This window comes from Petaurus breviceps, unplaced genomic scaffold (assembly GCF_028583685.1).
Source record: "Petaurus breviceps papuanus isolate PSGF00001 unplaced genomic scaffold, PetGlider_PUasm1.0 90701, whole genome shotgun sequence".
Lineage (NCBI taxonomy): Eukaryota > Metazoa > Chordata > Mammalia > Diprotodontia > Petauridae > Petaurus > Petaurus breviceps.
This window is the reverse complement of record NW_027187316.1, coordinates 7,147,702-7,172,100: the sequence shown is the minus strand read 5'-3', so window position 1 is coordinate 7,172,100 and position 24,399 is coordinate 7,147,702. Positions and strand designations below refer to the sequence as shown.

The window sequence follows — 24,399 nt, the reverse complement described above, 5'->3', positions numbered from 1 at the left end:
TTTCCCAATTTCCCACCTCCCTCCTAATCTTGGTTACATTGGCTTTATTTGTACAGAAACTTTTCAATTTCATGTAGTCAAAATTATCCATTTTACATTTTATAATGTTCTCTAATTCCTGTTTCTTCATAAAGTCATTCCCTCTCCACAAGTCTGATAGGTAAACTATTCCTTGTTTTAGCAGACTGCTTACAGTATCAACCTTTATACCTAGATCATGAACCCATTTAGATTTGATTTTGGTATATGGTGTTAGATAATGGTCTATGTCCAGTTTCTGCCATACTATATTCCAGTTTTCCCAGCAGTTTTTGTCAAATAGTGAGTTCTTATCCCAAAAACCAGGGTCTGGGGGTTTATCAAACAATACATTACTGTAGTCGTTGACTTCTGAATCTCGTGTGCCTAATCTATTCCATTGATCCACTCCTCTATTCCTAATCCAGTACCAAGTAGTTTTGATGACTGCTGCTTTATAGTACAGATTGAAATCTGGTAAAGCTAGTCCACCTTCCCTAGCATTTTTTTTCATTAATTCCCTTGATATTCTGGACCGTTTATTCTTCCAGATGAATTTTGTTACTATTTTTTCTAACTCTGTAAAGTAGTTTTTTGGTAAAGTAATTGGTATGGCACTAAATATATAATTTAATTTAGGTAAAATTGTCATTTTTATTATATTAGCTCGACCCAGCCATGAGCAATTGATATTTTTCCAATTAGTTGATCTGACTTTATTTGTGTGAAAAGTGTTTTGTAGTTATGATCATACAGGTCCTGGGTTTGTTTTGGCAGGTAGATTCCCAAATATTTTATAATGTCTACAGTAACTTTAAATGGGATTTCTCTTTCTACTTCTTGCTGTTGAGTTTCATTGGAAATATATAGGAATGCCGAGGATTTATGTGGGTTTATTTTATATCCTGCAACTTTGCCAAATTTATTTATTGTCTCAAGCAGTTTTTTACTTGATTCTCTAGGATTCTCTAAGTATATCATCATATCATCTGCGAAGAGTGATAGCTTGGTCTCTTCTTTGCCTAACTTGATTCCTTTGATTTCTTTTTCTTCTCTAATTGCTACTGCTAACATTTCTAGTACCAGATTGAATAAGAGGGGTGATAGTGGACACCCTTGTTTCACCCCTGCTCTTATGGGAAATGCTTCCAGCTTCTCCCCATTGCATATAATACTTGCTGATGGCTTTAAATAGATGCTACCTATTATTTTAAGGAAGGCTCCATTTATTCCTATATTTTCTAATGTTTTTAATAGGAATGGATGTTGTATTTTGTCAAAAGCCTTTTCTGCATCTATTGAGATGATCATGTGGTTTCTGCTAGTTTTATTGTTGATATGCTCAATTATACTGATGGTTTTCCTAATATTAAACCATCCTTGCATTCCTGGAATAAATCCTACCTGATCAAAGTGTATTATTCTTGAAATAAGTTGCTGTAGTCTTTTGCCTAGTATTTTATTTAGAATTTTTGCCTCTATATTCATGAGGGAGATTGGTCTATAATTTTCTTTCTCTTTTTTATCTCTTCCTGATTTAGGTATCAGTACCATATTTGTGTCATAAAAAGAATTTGGTAGGACTCCTTCTTCACTAATTTTCCCAAATAATTTGTAGAGTATTGGAATCAATTGTTCTTTAAATGTTTGATAGAATTCACTAGTGAATCCATCTGGCCCTGGAGATTTTTTCCTAGGGAGGTGACTGATGGCTTGTTCAATTTCTTTTTCTGAGATGGGATTATTTAAGTAATTTACTTCCTCTTCAGTTAATCTGGGCAACTTGTATGTTTCTAAATATTCATCCATTTCCCTAAGATTGTCAAATTTATGTGCATACAATTGGGAAAAATAATTCCTAATTATTGTTTTGATTTCCTCTTCATTGGAGGTAGATTCACCCTTTTCATTTTTGATACTCATAATTTGGTTTTCTTCTTTCTTTTTTTTTTATCATATTGACTAAGGGTCTATCAATTTTGTTGCTTTTTTCATAAAACCAGCTCTTGGTTTTATTTATTAGTTCAATAGTTTTCTTAATTTCGATTTTATTAATCTCTTCTTTAGTCTTCAATATTTCTAGTTTAGTATTTAATTGGGGATTTTGAATTTGTTCTTTTTCTAGGTTTTTTAATTGCATGCCCAATTCGTTGAGCTCCCTTTTCTCTAATTTAATCACGTATGCACTCAGGGATATAAAACTTCCCCTAAGAACTGCCTTTAATGCATCTCACAGATTTTGGTATGTTGTCTCATTATTATCATTCTCTTGAATGAAATTACTGATTGTTTCTATAATTTCTTGTTTGACCCACTCATTCTTTAGGATCAAATTGTTTAATTTCCAGTTAGTTTTTAGTCTGTCTTTCCCTGGCCCCTTATTGCATATAATTTTTATTGCATCATGATCTGAGAATGATGCGTTTAATATTTCTGCCTTACTGCATAGAATTGTGAGGTTTTTATGCCCTAGAACATGGTCAATTTTTGAATATGTGCCATGAACTGCTGAGAAGAAAGTATATTCCTTTTTATCCCCATTCAGTTTTCTCCAGAGATCTATCATACCTATCCTCTCTAAAATCCTGTTCACCTCCTTAACTTCTTTCTTGTTTATTTTGAGGTTGGATTTATCAAGTTCAGATAGGGGGAGATTAAGGTCTCCCACTAGTATAGTTTTGCTATCTATTTCTTCCTCTAATTCCTTTACCTTCACCTCTAGGAATTTGGATGCTACACTACTTGATGCATATATGTTAAGTAGTGATATTGCTTCATTCTCGATGGTGCCTTTTAACAGGATATAGTTTCCTTCCTTATCTCTTTTAATTAGGTCAATTTTTGCATTTGCTTTATCTGAGATAAGGATTGCTACCCCTGCTTTTTTTACTTTAGCTGAGGCATGATATATTTTACTCCAACCTTTACCTTTACCTTGTGTGTATCCCTCTATTTCAAATGTGTTTCTTGTAAACAGCATATTGTAGGATTATGATTTCTAATCCATTCTGCTATCTGTCTCCATTTTATAGGAGAGTTCATTCCATTCACATTTACAGTTATGATTGTTATCTGTATCTTTCCCCTCATCCTATTCCTGACCCTGTTAATGTTCGTATTTTCCCTTCCTTCTCCCTTCCCCCCCTTAATAGTTTTCCTTTTGACCACCGCCTCCCTCAGTGTTCCCTTTTTGGCCCCCCTCCCTTTTCCTCCCCTTTTCCCCTTACTACTTCCCTCCCTAGAAATCACTCCCACCCCCCTTTTGTAACCCTTTCCCCCTCCTACTGCCTGTAGGATATTGTTATACTTAATGAGGTATACTATTTTTTCTTCATATCAAGAATGACAGGAACAGATCTCATGTGAAGCTCCTCTCCCTCCCCTCTTTCCCTCTAAAATGATGTGTGTTCTCCTTGTTTACCTTTCTAAGTCACTGTTGCTTCTCGTAATTGGAGGTTGAATTTTCCATTGAGTTCTGGCTTTTTTATCAAGAAGGTCTGGAACTCTGTTATATCATTGAATGACCATCTCTTTGCCTGGAAGAATATGCTCAGTCTCGCTGGGTATGTGATCCTTGGTTGTAATCCGAGCTGTTTTGCCTTCCTGAAAATTGTATTTCACTGCCTCCGATCTTTCAGTGTGGAGGCTGACAAATCCTGTGCAATCCTCACTGTGGACCCTCGATATTTGAATTGTTTCTTTCTGGCCGCTTGAAGTATTTTCTCTTTTATCTGGTAGTTCTGGAGTTTGGCCACAACATTTCGAGGATTTTTCAGTTTGGGATCTCTTACAGCAGGTGTCTGGTGGATTCTGTCGATTTCTATTTTCCCCTCAGGTTCTAGTATCTCAGGGCAGTTTTCCTTAACGAGCTCTTGGAGAATGTTGTCCAGGCTCATTTTTTCATCATAATTTTCTGGTAGGCCTATGATTCTCAGATTATCTCTCCTGGATCTGTTTTCCAGGTCAGTTATTTTTTCTTTGAGGTATTTTACCTCTTTTTCTAATTTTTCATTTTTGTTGTTTTGCTTGGCTAATTCTTGGTTCCTCATAGAGTTATTTGTTTCCATTTGTTTAATTCTGGTTTTTAGCAAATCATTTTCCTTGGTTAATTTTTGAAGCTCCTTTTCCATATCATACACTTTTCTTTTTAGAGAGATGTTTTCCTCATTATAATGTTTTTCGAATTCTGCTATTTTCGTTTTGAGAGAATTATTCATTTTGTCTTCTATCTCTCTCATTTTGTTTTCAAAGTTCCTTTTGATCTCATCTAGGAGAGCCTTCTGTGCTTGGGATCCATTCCCTGTTGAAGTCTCAGCTGTGGGTGTGGAGTCCACAGTGTCTCCCTCTGAGGTTGGTTCCTCCCTCTGAGGATAGTAGGACTCTAGAGTCTTTGTCTTTGTAGTCTGCTTTCTACCCATTTTGAGGCAGTGTCCTAGCCACGCCCTTCCTCTAGGATCCCAAGCCTTTACTGTAGAGGGTTTTGCCCTGGGGCAAGAGTTACTATATTTTCAGGGTCAGAGGGGGGGTTTGGAGCAAGTGGGGTTCACTCTGCCATCCTTGTCTTTGGAGGTCCTGAAAGGGGCTTTAAAAAAAAAAAAAGATTTCTGGGCTATGAAGTGGTAGCCCCAGGAGTGTTTGCTGTCCAGTATAGGGGCCCCTGTATTTGCTTCTTACCTTGCTCTTTGCAGTCCCAGCCCTTTGGTGATAGGCCTGGTAGTGGACCTTGTGGTTGGTGGGAAGACTTGCCCTCCGAGTTGATCAGGCCCCTTCCAGGCCTGCGTCCGCCACGCCTTCCCGCACAGGCCACCGCACTGTCTCCCGCTATTATTCCTTATTAGAACTTGTCCTTCGCATCTATGTATTGATAAATCTGGAAACGGCCACAGCTGCTGCTGATCTGGAGTCCCTCTGGCTGGCAGCTGGTCAGGCCCGCCCTGGGGCTAAAGCCTCGGTGTGGGGCTGGGCTCTGCTCCCAGAGCCTTGTGCTGGCCGATTCCTGCTGGCCTGTCGGGCTGTTCTCAGCGGGAGGTTAGCTTCTCTGTGTCATTTTGTGGGTTCTGCAGCTCCAAAGTTTGTTTAGAGTCCCCTTTTTACATGGATTGGGGAGGGTGGAAGCCGGAGCTGCGGGAAGGTCGTGCTTCTACTCCGCCATCTTGCCACTTTTTTATTTAAGAAAGAAAAAAGTCAAGGAGAAAATTTAAAAGAAGATAGATAAGTATCAGAGTGGAGATTTTGAGACTGAGAAAAGACCTTTGGATTTCCCCATGAGGAGGTCTGTAATCCTGGAGAGAGTCCCTTCAGTAGAGATATTTGGGGGGAAAGGAGAGGAATGGAAGAGAAATGAGGAAATAGAAGTGGGAACTGTGATAATAGTAATGATAGCTAACATTTATATAGTGCTCTAAGGTTTGCTGAGTGATATATATATATACATATATAAAATGATTTTTAATATATTGATACAATTATATAATATATAAAGATAAAATATATATATAAATAAATAAGAAAATGAATGCATGGGCAGGTTGGTGGTGCAGTGGATAAATCACTGGTCTGGAGTCAGGAAGACCTGAGTTCAAATCCAACTTCAGATTCTTACTAGCTGTATGACCCTGGGCAAGTCACTTCATCCTGTTTGCCTCCATTTCCTCATCTATAAAATGAGCCAGAAAGGGAAATGGCAAACTACTCCAGTATCTTTGCCAAGAAAACCCCAAATGGGATCACAGAGAGTCAAACATGACTGAAACAACTGAAAAGCAGCAACAAATGTGTGTATATACATAAACAAACATATGTGTGTGTATATGTGTACATACATACATATATATATTTAAATCTCACAACAGTTCTGTGAGGTCAGTGTTATTATTATCCCCATCTTACAGATGAGGAAACTGGGCTAAATGACTTGCCCAAAGTCACACACCTACTAAGTCAGGATTTGAACTCAGGTCTTCCTGGCTCTGAAATCCCAGCACTCCATCTATTACACTGTCCAGAGGCAGTGTAAGGCTGTTCTTTTGAGAAGTGTTTCAGTGAAAGGAAAGGAAGGAAAGGCAAAAATATATTTTGTAATTAGATCTTGGCCCTTCACAAGTTAGTTGTGCTTCAAATACTAAACAGAATGCTATTTTTGAAAATGTAATTAAAGGATTAGAAATATGTTGTGGCAGGTGCTAACAGCAATGGCAGTCTGGAGCCTAAGGAACACAACTCTAGTGCAATGGATGTCAGTCCCCGTCCTGTTCCTCCGTCGGCTGCTGAATGTGATGCTTGTCCCTGCTGTCTTCCGTATCACCTCCAAAGAGATGCTCCTACCGAGTAAGAGTGCGATAAAGATCTACGAGCCATTTTAATCTAATAGAGCTAATAGCCTACACAATTCATAGTCATTCAAGGGTTGTCTGGTAAATGTTTAACAACTGGCTCTTGGGGAAAAATGTACCCACTACATATTTTTAAGTTTAATATATGCATCATTAGGTTTTTCCCCATCACTTTTTTAAAGCATGATAAAGATCTATGAACCATTTTAGTTAATAGACTATGCAACTCATATTCATTCAAGGGTGGGCTGGTAAATGTTTAACAATTGGTTCTTGGGGGAAAATGTATCCACCACACACTTTTAAGATTAATATTCATTATTAACATTTTCCCCATCACTTTCTTAAGTCTGATGAAGATCTATGAACATTTTAGTCTAATAGAACCAAAAACCTAAACAGATCATATTCATACAAGGGTGGGCTGGTAAATGTTTAATAACTGGCTCTTGGGGAAAAATGTATCCACCACCCATTTTAAGATTTAATATGCATTAACATTTCTTCCATCACTTTCTCAAGTTGAGACAATCAATGAAAAAGAAATCAAACCCTGATTTGTAGTATTTGCCAATTTCTATGATATAAATCCTCACACTGAAAATTAAACTATTGGCTCCCCTTATCCAGTTCAAATTGGCTCTAGCACACGCCTGCTTCTCCATAGTAATAACCTATTTCTATAGCATTTTGACATTTACAGAGCACTGTCCTCACATCCCTGTGAGTTAGGTAGCATAAGCATTGTTGTTCACTTGCTTCAGTTGTGTCTGATTCTGTGTGACTACATTTGGGATTTTTTTTTTTTTTGGCAAAGCTATTGGAATAGTTTGCCATTTCCTTTTCCAGCTCACTTTATAGATGAGGAAACTGGGGCAAACAGGGTAAAGTGACTTGCCCAGGGTTACGTAGCTAGTAAGTGTCTGAGGTCAGATTTGAACTCAGGTCTTACTCTAGGCTCAGTGTTCTATCCAGTATAACACCTTGCACAGACCTGTACAACTTGGCAGTAGGTAGGGACCAAAACTAAAGTAGGCTAAACTTCTTTGGGCTACAGAGAGGTTTGTAGCAGCTCACTTTCCAAGTAAAAGTATAATTAATGATTAAACTATTTTGCAAATAAACCATATTCAAAAAGGAAATTTCAATTAATAGCAATTAATTACACTTATTACTTAAGATTTTTATATATCATGAAATCACAATGTTAAAAAAATTACTTTGCTACACTCACTTTGTCCTTACACTCACTTTGCCAGTAATGACCAAAAAAACAGCGAAAAGGCATGACTCTTGCTTCTCAGACTAGAGACAGATTGATGAAGGTAGGTTACTGTGGGTCACTTGACAAACAAGAGAGAGTGCACAGTGGTGGCAACACACCTGCCAAGTAACATGATGGGCACAACAGTGATAGTGGAAGGCAGGTTAAGCAGGGCATAGACAAAGTACCTGTTACATCTTTACTTTCTTTTATATCCTCTACATCTTTCTTCCTTCCTTCCTTCCTTCCTTCCTTCCTTCCTTCCTTCCTTCCTTCCTTCCTTCCTTCCTTCCTTCCTTCCTTCCTTCCTTCCTTCCTTCCTTCCTTCCTTCCTTCCTCCCTCCCCCCCCCCTCTCTCTCCTTCCTTTTTGGAGGGGGGGAAGGTAGGGCAGTTGGGGTTAAGTGACTTGCTTAAGGTCACACAGCTAGTTTTTGTGTTAAGTGTCTGAGGCCAGATTTTAACTCAGGTCCCCCTGACTCCAGGGCAGTGCTCTATTCACTGTGCCACCTAGATGCCCCCATCCTTTACATTTTTCAGTGGCCACCCAAAATCCTTTGGCAGGCTGTAGGCATGCCTGCTGGTCTGCAATGCCACACACAAGCAGCTTTCCAGAAGAATGCTACTGTGAACAGCTTTTAAGATTCTGATTATACAGTATAGTGATCACTCTATTCCATAACAAATCGAAGCAAAACTTTCACAGAAAATCAAGGTACAGCATTCACAATATTACAACTTATCACAGAAAACCACAATATAATATTCACAACATAGTCTCAAAGTAAAATAGTCACTCTTAAGTTAACTCAATCAGTCACTTGTTCATCAATCAATTACTCTTGGGGCAAAGTCTTGATTAACTCAATCAGTCCCTTGTTCATCAATCAATTACTAAGTATCATACACAAATGCCTCAATCCCTTAGGTCACTAGTAAACTACCATTTCATCATTACTCAGTACCCAGGGAGAGGTCTTTTCATCTTGGTTTGGGGCCTATTCTCAGATTCCCTGGATCCCTTTCCATGGTCCCAGATTCTATCTGGATTCACCACACTGTCACCTGGGTTCAATGGCAGACAGCTCCCAGTTCCTTGTCCAGCTCTCTGGGTAGGTCCTGCTCCACACTGAAATTCACAGGGTCTGGTCCATGTCAAATCCTTCACCATTTCTGCTCCAAGAAATTCAAGGCTCAACCAAGCCACAAAGTCTCAGCATCCCAGTCATGCTTCCCCAGTCACCTTGGGCTCCTGGGCTCCTGGCTCTGGATTCTGGGCTCCTGGGCTCCTGGCTCCTGGGATCCTGTTCAGAAGAAGCTCCACCACCACAAGTTCTCAGGAAATTCTGGCTCAATTCTCCATTCTTCTGTAGCTGCTCTGCCACCAGATCTTGGTCTCAAGAAATTCTGACTGTGCCTCTCTGGGGCATTTCCTTATAAGTATTAGCTTCTTGTTTCAGCCAACCTCTTCCTCTTACATCAGTAACAGGAGACAGCAGTCCATACCTTCTGTTCCCCCAATCAGAGGCTTGATCACTTACTAAGTGTTAAGTACCTACTACCTTTGCCAACACAAAGGGATCTTCAAATTCAAATTACATTACCGTTACATGCTCATATGTCATGCAGGCCTGACCTAGCATAAGCATCATGTTCCCCATTTTAGAGGTGAAGAAATTGAAGGTATTTTAATATCTGACATTTATCTTAAATATATTTAAACTACCTGCATGTAGTTGAAGCCATGAGAATAGATGAGCCCTTTAGAAGACAGAACATAAAGAGAAGAGGACCAGGAAAGAAGCTTGAAGAAAGGCCAAAATTAGTGGGAAAGAGGAAGAAGAGAAGCTAGTCAGACAAGAAGGTGGAGATGGAGGATGCAGTGTCACAGGGTTAGACCAACTTCCCATTCTCACTCTAACTCTCAAAAGCTAGAATCGGGGTGTCATCAATCCTTGATGCTACTCTTCTATTCTTGGACATGCTTCAGTGTCAATAAGTGGGGTAAAAAGGGTAAAGGTGATCTGGAACCAGGGTGACCTGAGAGCCAATTTGTACATTTTCAGCGTGAGCATTTTACACCTCGAAGTCAGCAAATTTACAAATCAATGCCTGATTGATTGTTTTATTGATTGTCTAGAGTCTAGACTATTTCTGTAGCACTTTGAGATTTAATTTGAATCCAAACTTCACGGAACAAATCCCCTTAATAAAAGGATTTCTTCTGTAAAGCTTGGACTCATTCAAAAGGTCGCACCCAAGGACCCAAGGCCTCAAGGCTGCAGGTTCCCCACCCCTGTAGAATTGAGACAATGATGAGACAATGTTAATAATGCAAAATAAACTCATCGTATTGTGGTATGTTTCTGGAGAGCTGGTTATTAAACATTAATGAACACACCCCTGACTAGGATTAAGGTGTGGGAAGAGAGGAAAGTGAAACTAGGGAGGAAATAATGACCTTAGAGAATACTGAGGGTGGAATGTATCATTGATGGTCAGTTCCAGACAAACATTACCCTCAAGTACTCCCAATGCTATGGATTCTGTTTCCTCTGGAAACTACATGGCTCAGAACTCATTGTCAAAGCTGTCCAGGGCTGATTGTCCCCACAGCCCATGAAAATGCTGAGGTCCCTCCTATGGGGACTGGCTCTGGGACCGAAAACACAAACTCTTTGGTCTTGAAGGCTCACAGGAGTACACTGACCTTTGCCAGCTCTGATCATCCCGGAAACACTGAGAAAACTGGGCCTAAAGTCCTGAAAAGCAGTTGGGGATCCACTCTCCTATTTCATCTCAGCACTAATTCATGCTCTCCTTTGAACTTAACATTTCTTTCTTTCTCTGTCTCAAGACTAATTGGTTATTTGGTTACAATCCTTAACAACTTGAATAATGTTTAATGTGAAGGTGTTTGTAGAACCTATATTGGATTGCATGCTGCAGTGGGGGGTGGGGGAAGAGAGGGAGGTAGAGAAAATTTGGAACTCAAAAGCTTGTGGAGCTAAAAGTAAATAAATAAATTTAATTTAAAAAAAGACTCATTGTTTAGTATTTTTTAAGAAAGTCACTGACTGTCTCAGAATGTCAGCCACATTCACAAGGACAAAGCTTCAAGAGTCTATACTTGGGGGCAGCTAGGTGGTGCAGTGAATAGAGCACTGGCCCTGGAGTCAGGAGGACCTGAGTTCAAATTCGGCTTCAGACACAACACAAAAACTAGCCGTGTGACCCTGGGCAAGTCACTTAACCCCAATTGCCCTCCAAAAAAAAAAAGAGTCTATACTTGGTGGGTGTGCTTTGCCCTTCTTAATTACCCAGCTTCCATAATGACACTCCACAGGACTCACACAGTTCCTTCACAAATACTCAGGGGTTGGATCATCTTTCCACCCTCTAATTCTCAAAAACTAGAATCAGACTAAGTGTCCTGATGGTACATTCATGGAGATTGGGGTGGAATGGGGTTGTCCCATTGCTACTCATATCCGTGGAGATGGGAAGGGTATAGGAGGTGGGGTAGAAATCACCCATACCAGGGCAGCCATGAGCTTCCTTCCAGAGCTTGTAGGGACTACATTTGTCATTAAAAAACAAATCTTGCCTAACACAGAGCATAATACCTCACACACCCAATGTTAGGTTAGTAATATAGTGGACAGAATGCTTGACCTCAGGTCAAGAAAACCTGAGTTTTGGGGCAGCCAGGTGGTGCAGTGAGTAAGAGCGTCAGGAGATCTAGGATTGGTTCTGGCCTCAGATATTTGGCACCCACACAAAAATAACTGGTTTTGTAACCTTGAGCAAGTTACTTAACCCCAATTGCTTGAAAAAAAAAAAGAAAAGAAAACCTGAGTTTAAAGGCAATTAACTCTGAATGGAGAGAATGTGAATTTTGAAACCTTGTGATGTGAAGTCTGATGTCTCATTATTCAGTGTCTTTTAAGTGCTTTTCAATATAAAACCTTTTTTTGGCAGAAAAAAAGAAAACTCTAGTCCACGTCTTGCTGTAGAATCTTACTGGCTGTAACCTCAGTTTCCTCACCTGTAAAATAATAGCACCTACCTTGCTAGATTGTTGTGAGGATCCAATCAGTTATCATGGTGAAGTACTTTGTAAACCTTAAAGTGCTGTATAAATGCTAGCTCTTATTAGTAAAACTATCATTCCATTACATTATCATCAAAGTGAATAGTCGACAGGTTACCTCTTCTAGTGACCCTGGGCAAGTCAGATCTTACTGATTGTTCTCAACTGTAAAATGAGGTAGTTGGATCACGTGATTTCTGAGGCTTCCTCCAGTTTGAGCACTCATCCATGCAAACATTAACAAATTCAACAGATTTTTCTCAACAGGCTGTGCCAAATTGTGCTTAAGCACCCTAAATTGGGTGGAGAGGGAGGCACAATACAAAGTTAAATAATTTAATCTAGTAGAAGGCAATGATGAGCCATGTAGACAGATTATTATTGTACATGGAATATAATAAATTCATGAGAAGAGGGCAGTGTTAGGAGATGAGATGAAGATGAGACCACTTCCAGCTGGAAAGATCAGAGAAAGCCAAACCAATATTGACTGTGATGGTTTCCACCTGGATGGTTTTGATATTGCCAAGTAACGTGCTTCCCATTAAAGGGAAATGTTTATTTGGAAAATTCTTCTCAGAGTTATTTTTTTGGGGGAAAGACTAGAGCTAACTGTCTCTAACTTTAAGTCTACTATACCAGGCTAGCTCACATGTGGAAACTTAGTTAAATAGCTAAAACAGTGACATCTGCAAATAAGTATTCTATTTTCATTAGAGAAAAACTCATGTATGCTTCCATAGGGATATTCTTTTGGGAGAGCCAGTAGGAAACCCAGTCTGAAATCAGTTTTGTAATTGATGATGTAAAAAACAATAAAATAAAGTCATTCAAACAAGGAAAAGGGAACTTACTATGGTGCTTCTAGACATAATATATTTTTGTGCTTTTTAAATTAGGCAGCTAGATGTTGCAAGTAGGTAGAGGACTGGGCCTGGAGTCACAAAGACTGGAGATCAAGCCTGGGTTTAGACATTAGCTGTGTGACCCTGAGATTAATGTTAACACTTAATCTCTGTTTACCTTAGTTTCCTCAACTGTAAAATGGAGATGATAATAGCACCTACTTCCCAGGGTCATTGGGAGGATCAAACAAGATGGTATTTGTAAAGGACTTACCATAGTGCTTGGCACATAGTAATTATTGTTAGTGTCCTGGGCATAGCCCTGACTGCCTCGCTCTGGTTATGGCCCTCCTTTTTAAGGAAGGCTAAAATTGAATAAGGGAGGTTTGGTTCTTAGGTAAAAGAATCATGATTTTTAAAAGTTAGGCAAGCTAGAAGTTTATGTATTCCTTCTAATTTTCTTAAAATGAGAAGATAATGTTGACCAAGGTTTTAACCAAATAGTTTAATCTGTGTTAGTTCCGGATTTAGTCACACATGGTGAGCTGCCTTATTTCCTGTCTGCCAAAGTACATGCTGAGATAATAAAAGGATGATGGGATTTACAGGTAGAAGGAAATGTAGGAATCAATTAGTTCAACACATTCATTTCACACATGAGAAAACTAAGCAAGAGAGAAACTGGGGCGGGGGAGTGGGGGAGAGAGAGAGAGAGAGACAGAGAGAGAGAGAGAGAGAGAGAGAGAGAGAGAGAGACAGAGAGAGACAGAAGAGAGACAGAAGAGAGAGAGACAGAAGAGAGACAGAAGAGAGAGAGACAGACAGACACACACACAGATACTGAGAGACAGACAGAGACAGCAAGCCTGAGACTTATCCAAGGTCACATAGCTAATAAACAACAATGTCAGGATTTGAACCCAGGCCTTCTGGCTCCAAATGCAGTGTATGGCACAATTCTAGAATGTGTTATGTAGGATGACATTGGAGCTCAGTCTAAGGAATACCAATAATGGCCACCTTTTGGCATGTGTGACAGGTGAAATCTGAAATAACTGAGAAAACAAAGGTTTGTGCTTTTGAGCATATCAATTTATTAAGTAATTTATGGCAAATTGGGACCAGGCCTCTTTAGCTTGGCATTGGACCTCAAATACAAGGGAGACAGATTTTTATGGATCGAAAGAAAACAATGAACAGGATACAAACCATGATACAAGATTAGGTAATCTGATTTCTAGTTGGAGGAGAGTTTAGGGACTTTCAAAGTTGGGAGGGAGAATGAGTGAGTTTCAAGAGTTGGAAGGGGGAGAGCAAACAGGTGCAATTCCCTAAAATAAAAAGTCCCATTCCCCTGAATTGTCTGTATTCAATCAAAGGAGTAAGGAAATAGTAACTGACCAGTAGGGGGACAGTTTTCAGATAAGACTTGCTAGAGAGGTACAATTGTGAGAAAACTTGCATTGATCTTTGGATCTGATTGGGTTTCTAGTGAGCAAAACCCAGGTCCTTAGTTAAGGGTCTCTTGAGCAACAGGTAATGGGGGTCCAGCTTCCCAGTCATGCAGGGCTAGGATAATTAATTATAATTCATTATAACATTTTCTCACAGCTCCCATATTTGAAAGACATTTTCTCACAAGACAGAAATTGGACTAGACCCATAATTGAATAGAAAGGAAACTGAACTAGTTCCAGAATTGAGTCACAAAAGATGAAGTCAGTGTGGTTCACTCAATTCCCATAATTCCCTGACATGTTGAACATGTGTACTCAATAAATACTTGTTGAAATCAGTCAGTCAATTATCATGTATTAAACAACTAAGTATCAGGCACTGTATGAAGTATTGGGGATACACAGAAAGGCAGAAGGCAATCTCTGCCCTCAAGGAGCTCATAGTCTAAGGGTGGAGACAATATGCAAGCAGCTATGTACAAACAGGGTGTATGCAGGGTAAATTGGAGAAAATCTCAGAGGGAAGGCACAAAGGTTAAGGAAGTTGGGAAATGATTTGTTGCAGAAAGTGAGACTCTAGCTAAGATTTGAAGGGAAGCCTAGAGGAAGAAAGGAGGGAGAAAATTAAAGGCATGAGGGTGAAGCTGGTGAGGATGCTTGGATCCAGGAGATGGGGTGTTATGTTCCAGGAAAAATAAGAAGGCCAGTGCCCCTGGGTCATAGAAGTCACGGGGGTGAGGAAAGAGAAAGACAGCTGGAAAGGTAGGAAGGAACAATGTTATGGAGGGCTTCAAAAGCCAAATAAAGGATCCTGCATTATATTCTGGAGGTTATAGGGAGCAACTTGAGTTTAGTGTGTGTGTGTGAGAGACAGACAGAGACAGAGAGAGACAGAGAGGCAGAGAGAGAGAGAGAGAGACAGACTAGAGGAAAATCAATTTGACAACCAAGTAGAGGATGGATTGGAATGAGGAGAGACTTGACCACCTAACCAGCTATTGTAGTGCCCTAGGACAGTGATAGTGTCTGAGGAGAGAGAAAGAAGTTATGGAAGGTAGATATAACTGGCAATACATATAGGCTCTCAACAGATACTTGATGAAATGAATGAAAATAGCTCATCTTTTTTTAAAAACTAATTTTGCTGTCACTTCTCCCTTTTGTATCTATTGTCTAATTTAATCCTCAGAATGAACCCTGTGAGTTAGGTGGTGCTAGCATTATTCAAACTCCATTTTGGGGAAACAGAAGGTAAGAGAGATTAAGCAACTGATTCAAAGGTAACCTAACAAGAGTTCTGGACAACATTACATATTATGCAATTATATAATATTCATGCAGAATTGTATATAATCATATAATATTTATACCCAAACAACTTTATTGAATAATACAGGTTTATGTAATATGTACATTTATATTCTATAATAATGTGATATTATATAAATGCATACAATATATATGATATTATAATGTGTGGTACAAATTTATATAATATTTATATTCATTATATTGTGATTTTATATAATTTATATATGACATTTATTATGTTATACAAATTTGAATAAATTTATATTTATTAAATAAATAGATATGTTTATATTTATGTATTATTTATAGTAATGTTATCATATAAATTTATATAAGTATATTTACAAAGTACTTCCCCAAGGGTTGTTGGGTTGGAGAAAGGGAAGCACCTGATAAACCTTGAAATGCTATAGAGATGTGAGTAGTTATTATTATTGTCTAACTTTGAGTTACTAAGTGGTAGAGTTTGGCCTTACTCCAGCCATAGGGATAGGCACCTAAATATGGAATGAATTAATTAGCTCCAGTTTATTTCCAGTTAGAGCTCACTGCCTCCCTATCAGTCCCAGCCCAAAATCAGATCAGAATCCTTTCTGGTTCCTTTGTAGTGGTCCTGATGCCAAGCTGCAGCCTAGCCCATCACCTTCCATGCAAGCCATCGATGCTCTGGTAACAAAAGTTAGAGAGAATGAATATCCTAAGGAAATCATCTTACTTCGTGAGTGAAGTCAAAGACTGTGTCTGTGCCATAAATGTCCCTGGAAGAATTATACTGTGGGGGGAACTCCAGGGTGGGGGAGGGGGATTTCTTGTGTGGGATCTATGGCCTGCCTAACACTCTCCCCTCCCCCAAAAAACAACCCAAACAAGACAAAGAAAAATGTTGATGAGCATACACTCAAGGAGGAAGAGCCCTGGTACTGATTACAGGGCTTCTTAATGTTTTTTATGTAATGGACCCCTCTGGTGAGGCCAGAAGAAAGCTTTTAAAATCATAAAATAAAATACATAGGATTACAAAGAAAACTAATTATGATGAAATAAATAATTTATACATTATATAACATTTAAATATGAATGTGTATATTATATACAATATTATAAGCATTAATTTATATAATAATACACAAATATAAATTTATATAATATTGTTATATAATACGTAAATTTATATTATATCACTATATTATGTGAATTTTTTATTTAAATTAAATGTATTTATTTTATTTATATTATTTACTTAATACATTTAATTTAAATATTTTATTTTACTTTATTTAATATATTTATATGTAAATGTGCCAAATATATTTACATATAAATACAGAAATATAATATAACAATACATTTATATATTTATATATACAATATAGAACAAACATTTTAAGAAGCTTATATGGATATAAATATTGTAAATATTGTTGTTCATCCTTATTTCTTGAGGAGGATCAATGACATCACAAGGATGATGTCTTGACTTCTGAATGAATTGGATTTAAGTGAGACAGAGTTGTTAGCCTTACTCTTTCCTCCAGAATCTGTAGATGACTCTGGATGCAATGGGTGACTTTGGCTTTTCTAAATTAAGGTCTTTCCTAGGCCTCACTTTGTCTGAATCAATGCCCTTTCAATGACCAGACTAGGTAAGAATTGAGACAAAAGATGACCTAATAGCAATTATTTTGGGTTCTGGCCAGAAACTTTGAGGGTCTTTCCCTCCCAGATTGATGTTATAAATTTAAGATTAAACACTTAAAATATAATTACTATAAAAATGTTATTTTTGGGGCGGCTAGTGGTGCAGTGAGTAAGAGCATTGGCCCTGGAGTTGGGAGACCCTGGATCGGTTCTGGCCTCAGATACTTAGCACCCACACAAAATAACTGGCCCTGTAACCTTGAGCAAGTTACTTAACCCCAATTGCTTTAAAAAAATAAAATAAAATAAAAATGTTATTTTCGTAGTTCACAGATCCCCTGAAATCTATCCATGGATTGCTTGGGGGGTGGTATCTTTGGCCTCCAGGTTAAGAACTCTTGGTATGGGATGAGTTCCCAGTTTCCTTTGCCACTCCAGAGCACCCCTTTATGCCAGGTAGCTGGTCTGAAGTGAGAAGGAAAAATAAAAAGGATTTTTTTGTCTTTCCATTTTTCTTTTTCTTCTTTTTCCCCTTCTCTAGCTCTTGCTCTCCTTCCTTCCTTTCTCCCTACCTCTTTCTCTCTCTTTTTTTTAAAAGATATTTTTTCCTTACATCAGAATTATTTCCAGGAGCAAAAACAAGAACAAACTTTCTCCTCCCTCTCTTCCTGTACCTCAAAGCTTATAAGAATCTGAGAGTAGGACTAAGAAAGTAATCACTTTCCTTGCTAAAGCTGTATAAGCTACTCAAGACAGTTAAGAATGCCCATTCAAGTAAAGTTCTTGAAAATTTCTCTTTTATTATTGAGTAATATCATAAGCACTGCTTATAGCTGAATTTTCTTGTGTCTTTCCAAAGAGCAAAAGGATGAAGAATGGAGTTTTTATCCAAGACATGGGCATCTTCATACCTATCATAAGGGGAAAAAGTGTCATTTCAATGGTGTCTTTCGTGCGTACCAGAGATGTTCAACAGAGATAACACTGGACAAATGCTTTGGGAGAAAAAAATATGGTAATTCTCTCCCCCACCCCCATTTTTCTGAGTTTTTCAGTATCTTCTTCCAATGAAGGCTTCCTTGTAAGTCCGGAGGAAGATCCTGGAAGGCAAGTTCTACCAAATTGGAAAGACTTTCATTATAGATGTGCTGATAATAATAGCTTTCAGGTTTTCAAGGCATTTAATGTATTCTATCACATCTGATCTTCACAACGTTTCTGTGAGATAGGTGCTTTTTATCTTCATTTGACAGAAGAGGAAACCACAGCTGAAGGAGGTTCATGGAATTGTCTAGGGCCATATAATTAGTAAATATCTGAGGCAGGATTAGAACTTGGGTCTTCCTGAGTTACCTAGTCCAAGGCCAGGGTTCTTTCCACTATGCCACACACTTGCTCCCTCAGGTAGACTGACTGAGTGATGTTGGGCTATGTGTCTATCATACCATGGCAAGCATAGCTAAATCTTGGTTGGCCATGGGATGGGACTGGGAGATGAGGGGTGCATTCTGGGGTCATAATAACTCTTGAAGACTGTCTACTGAGTAATAGGAGGGTTGCAACCTCTGTCAGTGGGATGGGTATCTATGTGGATGAGATCTTAAATCCTTGATGTATTGGATTGTCTATTTGCTAAATGGTCAGAAGATGTTCCTTGCCAGCCCCATGCTGTTTCATATAGAAAGACATTGCAAGTCAATGCAATTCAATTATTTCTCAATGAAATTTTATTTTTTTGGAGGGCAATTGGGGTTAAGTGATTTGCCCAAAGTCACACAGCTAGTTTTTTTGTGTTAAGTGTCTGAGGTCAGATTTGAACTCAGGTCCTCCTGACTCTGGGGCTGGTGCTCTATTCACTGTGCCACCTAGCCACCCCGAAATTTTATTTTTTTTAATGAAGAAAAAACCCCCTATTTTCCTTCCTTCCCATTTCCCCTCATTAAAAAAAGAACAAATATCAAAACACTTTAATTTAATAAACTTCTAGTGTGTGCAAAGGACTATGCTAGATGCCAAGAGAGACATAAACAGAAGACAGAACTCCTGACCTCAGAGTTTATAGTCTAGTAAAGAAGGTAAGGTATGTATACAAATTAGTATAATATAAAATGGAGTGACATAAATGCTTAAAAGAGGTACAAATAAAATGTGATGAGGAATTGGGCCCTGAAAGATGGGGAGAATTTTAAATGGTGAGAAAGAGGGGGGCATTCTAGGTATAAGAATGGTATGAGCAAAGGAATGACAAATGGTGATTTGTCCAGGCTGTTTGGAACTGAATGAAGATCAATCAGTCAATAAGCATTTATTAAGCACCTACTTTTTGCCAGACACTATGATAATTGCTTGAGATACAAACAAAAGCAAAGGATAGTTCCTGTCATTAAAGAGCTCATATGGGGGGGGGGGAAGATAATATAAAAACTACTATGTACATGGGAAATAATGCTGGAAGGGTAGGGTAAGGTCAATTTGTGGAGAGCCTTGACAGCTAACATGCAGTTTGGTAAGCAATAGGGAGATGGAGGAAGGAACATGGTGAGAACTAATTGTGCAGAAAGATTAATCTCGTAGCCATGTTTGAAATGGATAGGACCAGAAAGGGAGACTAGTGGTAGGATGACCAGTTGGTAGGTTACTTCAGTTGTCTAAGGAAAGGGCAATGACCTCAATTACAGTGGAGACCACGGAAATGGAAAGGAAAGGAGAGGCAACATGGCCCAGTGGAGCTGACCTCAGAGTCAGGAAGACCTCAGTTCAAGTTCTGACTGACTCTTAAGGCCCTATTACTTTGATTAACCTCTCAGTGAACCAGGCAATTTTCTGATACCATAAATTACCTTGAAGGTAACAATCTGATTTACAGGAAATTCCTCACCTGGGCTGATAAAATTAGAAGAAGGTAGGAGGGGTCAGGGATAGAGTAATGAACTTGGATTTAAAAAGACCCAAGTTCAAAAGCAAACTCATATACTTCCTAACTACGTGACCCTGGCAAGTCACTTAATCTATGTTGGCCTCAGTTTCATTAACTGTAAGATAGAGATAATAACAGCACATACCTCCCAGGATTGTTGTGAGGATAAAATGAGATGAAATTTGTTAAATGCCTTGCAGACCATAGAAGTACTAAAGTGTTAGCTACAAAATTATGTGTCTATTAAAAAACAATAAAGGAGAGGACATATGCAAGAGATCTGCAGAGTGTAAAATTGTCAAGATTTAGTGAATTGACTGCATTAAGGCAGAAATGACCCTGAGGTTTTGAGACTGGGTGAACTAGATAATAACTGTGTTATAACAAAAGTAGGGAAGATGGGAACAGGAGTAGGTCATAGGGGAGGATAAGATAAATTCCATTATAGATATGTTGGTGTTCTATTGGAGCATTACCCTTTTATATGAAGGAGAAAATCAGGCTCAATATGGATTACTTTCAGTTTGGAAATCACAGCACATATGTAGAGACATATTTTTACTTACCTCTAAGTTTTGTAATATGGTAATGTGGCATTGAAATCATCACATATGTGTGCTTTTTTGTTGGGTATTAATAGAAAACCTTACTGAAGTCCAAAGAAAAGCATGTCTACTTCACTTATATTCTACTAGCTACAGGCATTAAAATTGCATTTTCCTTTCCACAGCCTGAATTAATTGCTGTTCAGTTGTGTCTTACTCTTTGTGACCCCATTTTTGGGTTTTCTTGGCAAAGATAATGGAGTGGTTTGCCATTTCCTTCTGTAGCTCACTTTTACAATGAGGAAACTGAGGCAAACAGGCTTAAATGACTTGCCCAGGGTCATACAGATAGTATCTGAAGTCAGCTTTGAACTTAGAAAGATGAGTCTTTCTAGTGGTCTATCCACTTCACCACCTTGCTGCCCATATTGTTAATACTTTTCAATTCTTTTGTGAATGAACTGTTGAACTTTTTTGACCATTTATCTCTTGGGGAATGTAATGCTTTTTCTGTTTGGTAGAAACAAATGGGTTAAGCAACAAATGTAGTGGAGCTGTCCTTGGTATTCTTCATTCCTTTTAAAAGGGATTTTAGTTGTTTTTAGAATTTACCTTACATTTTTTAAGAGTCCATCCCTGTGGTAAATAGAAGCTCACACTTGATCAATAGACAAAAGCCACCAAATATGAAGGGGAGATTAGCTCTTGCTAGAGGCACTCTCTAAAGCAATCAAAGGCTGGCTTAAAAGGAAGTTTGAAATATTGGAAGAAAAGGTTAGAAAGAAATTGAGTCAGTGGATTTGGGGCACTAATTAAGGAACGAGGGTGCCCAGCCTAACCCATAGGGAGGTTTAGGTGGGCTTAGCAGGCTTGGAGCCCAGTGGGCATAGCTTTGCATTGATTCCACAGCCTTCTGATCTGTGGTTTGTTTTCCTGGTATCAAATTGGACTGCTCTGTCATTATGACAGTAGCATTTTCATCTTATTAGATGATTTTATTTTACTGCTTATCTTAGATGTGATAACACCATCTTAGGGAAAAGGTTCTTAACTTTTAAAAAATATTATGGGTGCTTTAAACCTAGGGTAAAACCCATAGACCTTTTCTCAGAACAATGTTTTTAAATGCATAAAATAAAATAACATAGGATAACAAAGGAAGTCAATTTTATTGAAATTCAGTTATCAGAATATTAGACAGACAAATTCATTGACTCTAAGTTAAAAGCCTATGTCAAAAGGAGACAAGTTTCAAAATGAATTATTAATTGCTATATAATATATAATAGTTTTATGTATATAATGTATAATTAATTGTTAACATATGTAGTGTGTGGGTGTGTGCCCATGTCTATTATGTGTGTCCACATAGGTCTAGGTATGGCTCCTAGGGAGGCATGAGTAGAGCATCCTACCCCTGCCCTCCTCCAAGGGAGCTTTTTTTGGGGGGGGGGGGGGGGGGGAAGGCAGGGCAATTGGGGTTAAATGACTTGCTCAGGGTCACACAGCTAGTAAGCATCAAGTTCTGTCCAAAGGAGATTTTGATTCCTGGAATGAGAAACAGGACATTGGTGCCAGAGGCTGGCCATTGGGCTTTCCTCATGGCAAGGGTACCAGTCTAGAATTTTAACTCTCTGCCCTCCCTAAGTATTGTTAGGCTAGGGGAAATAACTTTTAGGTTCAAGCTGTGCTCCTGACCACTGTCCCGTAACAGGGAAGAAGTGTCTCAAGCAATATGATCCTCTTCTCACCAAATGCCAGTTCCACAAAAACCACAAGTAGTGAATAGGAAATAAACCCGTATATCTAAACTGATAGCAAACAGATATCGGAGAAGACATGCAAATGAGAATATAACAGACAATACAAAGAGTGAATGAGCTTTCCACTCAGAGAGAGATATCTCAGCTCAACTGAGAGAATTCTAGATCTTACTCAAGGGGAAATTCCCCAAAGTCTCTAGTGTAGTAAGTTAGGGACATGACTGAGGTGCCAGGTCCTTTAAATGCTGGCTTCTTCCCAGAAACTTTCTCTCCCTTTAGAGACCTTTCCTTGAAGAGAACCACATATCTCCTCTCTTGAAGCTGGGAGGGTAGGGAAATGCAACAGGAAATAAAGACAATGTCCAAACAAAATGCTGATGAATTTTTTTGAAAGAAAAATTAAAATAGTCACATTTGGTCCCATAGAAGAGACATGAGAAAGCAGCTCCTCTCCTCCTCAGCAGAGTTGCAGAGCATATGTTGCATATAATGTCAGATTCAGTCGATATATTGGTTAGCTTTGCCAAACTTTTTCCTTTTCTCTGCTTTTGTAGCAACTGATAGGAGATAGGTCTCTGGGAATAGGAGGGAAAGATATGTGGGTAAATGTAGGTGTTGTAGAATATGAAAAAAGTAAAAACCTCAGACTTTGGGTTATATAGTTTAGCTCTTGGGGCTTGTTTCTTTATCTGCAAAATGAAGGGGTTGAAATAGATTATCTCAAAGGTTCCTCCCAGTTCTACTCTTGGGGAGGTAACGTGTGTGGTGGAGAAAGCACTTGATATCAGAGTCAGAGGACATTATTTAAATCCTAATTCTGCCATTGTGCCACTGTGCCCTGTGTGACTTTGGACAAGACATTTAGCCCTTCTGGGCCCTACTTTCCTCATCTGTAAAAATAAAGGGGTTGGATTAATTGGTCTCTGAGGTTCCTTCCAGCTCTGTGCAGGGGTGTGCTGGTAAATGTTTAACAATTAGCTTTCCAGGAAGAAAAAAAGTACCTATGACATACTTTTATGTTTAGTTGGCATTATTAATGTTTTCTCTCATAACTTTCTTAAGTCTAGGCAATTCACAAAATAATACAGCAAGGCTTGATTTGTATCATTTATCAATTTCCAAGAATTATTTCACACCAAAAATGTGACAGTTGGCTTCCCCAAGTAGATTTGAGCTAGCACCCCTGATCTTATCATAGAGTCTGTGTAACTTTTCTGACTATTCATCTAGCTGTAGTCACTCATTCATTCATTTGACAAATATTTATTATTTAATATTTATTTAACATTTGACAAATATTTATTAGTTAATATTTATTCTGAGTAATACCTCTTGGAAGTTTATGACATGTGCTACTTGGTGTCATATATCATGCTAAACATATGTTACATTTCTCATTACAGTGCATTGCTTAATAAATGTTGATTGAATACATAAATAAATTAATTTCTCCACTAAGACTGTAGTCTTCCCTTTGAGGGAGAAACCTGTGCCATATGTCTTTTTACCCTCCTTCCATACTTAGAAGCACGTACATCATAGGTATTTGGTATTTGTTGATGATGTTTCAATTCATTAAAATTTTACCTGCTTAAAAGACGTTTGAAGAGAACAAAGGGAGAAGAAATGACCTTCATGTATTTTTATTGTTTCTGGTGGAAAAATATCCATTTTTGCATTTTCAGTTGGCATTCATTTGCTCTGAGCTGACCAGTGGCCTGTCTTTAACCTTTATATAATTTTATTTGCGGCACATTACTAATAGACATCGATCTCAGGAATGGACTCCCAGAACTGACTCCTGGGGACAAGGCATATGTACATCCAGAGGAATGTCCAGACTTTTACAAACATGGAGGGACTGTAACGCCAGTGAATTTTTCAAGGTAAGTCCTAGTACTAGTGTTTGGTTTATCTGGTTGCCTTTTGCTATTCTTGTCTTTTTTTTTTTTTTATTGTGTGTCAGCCGTGTGCTAGGGGTGGGGTGGTGGTGGTGGCAGCGGCTGGATTTACACAGACAAAAGATGAACAATCCCTGCCCCCTAGAGGTTTAGAGCCTATTAGTGCAAAGCAACATGTACACAAGAAATTAAATACAAAATATGTACAAAGTGTAAATTCTGGGAGAGGACACTAGCAACTGGGGGTGGTGGCGGGTAGGGGTGGCTATCAACTTAGGCTTCATGTAGGAAGGGGAAATGGCTCTGGAGGAGAAAGT

The 24,399-nt window shown here is 38.6% G+C and overlaps 2 protein-coding genes across 2 annotated transcripts in view; both read left to right on the top strand.

The window, feature by feature from the left end:
- The window catches only part of CDC5L (cell division cycle 5 like), a 168,030-nt gene that overhangs the window by 75,872 nt on the left and 67,759 nt on the right, over positions 1–24,399 (top strand). The gene's annotated exons all lie outside the window — the stretch shown is intronic.
- The window catches only part of SPATS1 (spermatogenesis associated serine rich 1), a 36,742-nt gene that overhangs the window by 5,334 nt on the left and 7,009 nt on the right, over positions 1–24,399 (top strand). Inside the window, exons 2-5 of the mRNA XM_069065761.1 lie at positions 6,198–6,345; positions 15,927–16,036; positions 17,816–17,971; positions 23,947–24,067. Of these exons, the coding sequence (XP_068921862.1) occupies positions 6,198–6,345; positions 15,927–16,036; positions 17,816–17,971; positions 23,947–24,067 (535 nt within the window). The remainder of the gene's footprint in view (positions 1–6,197; positions 6,346–15,926; positions 16,037–17,815; positions 17,972–23,946; positions 24,068–24,399) is intronic.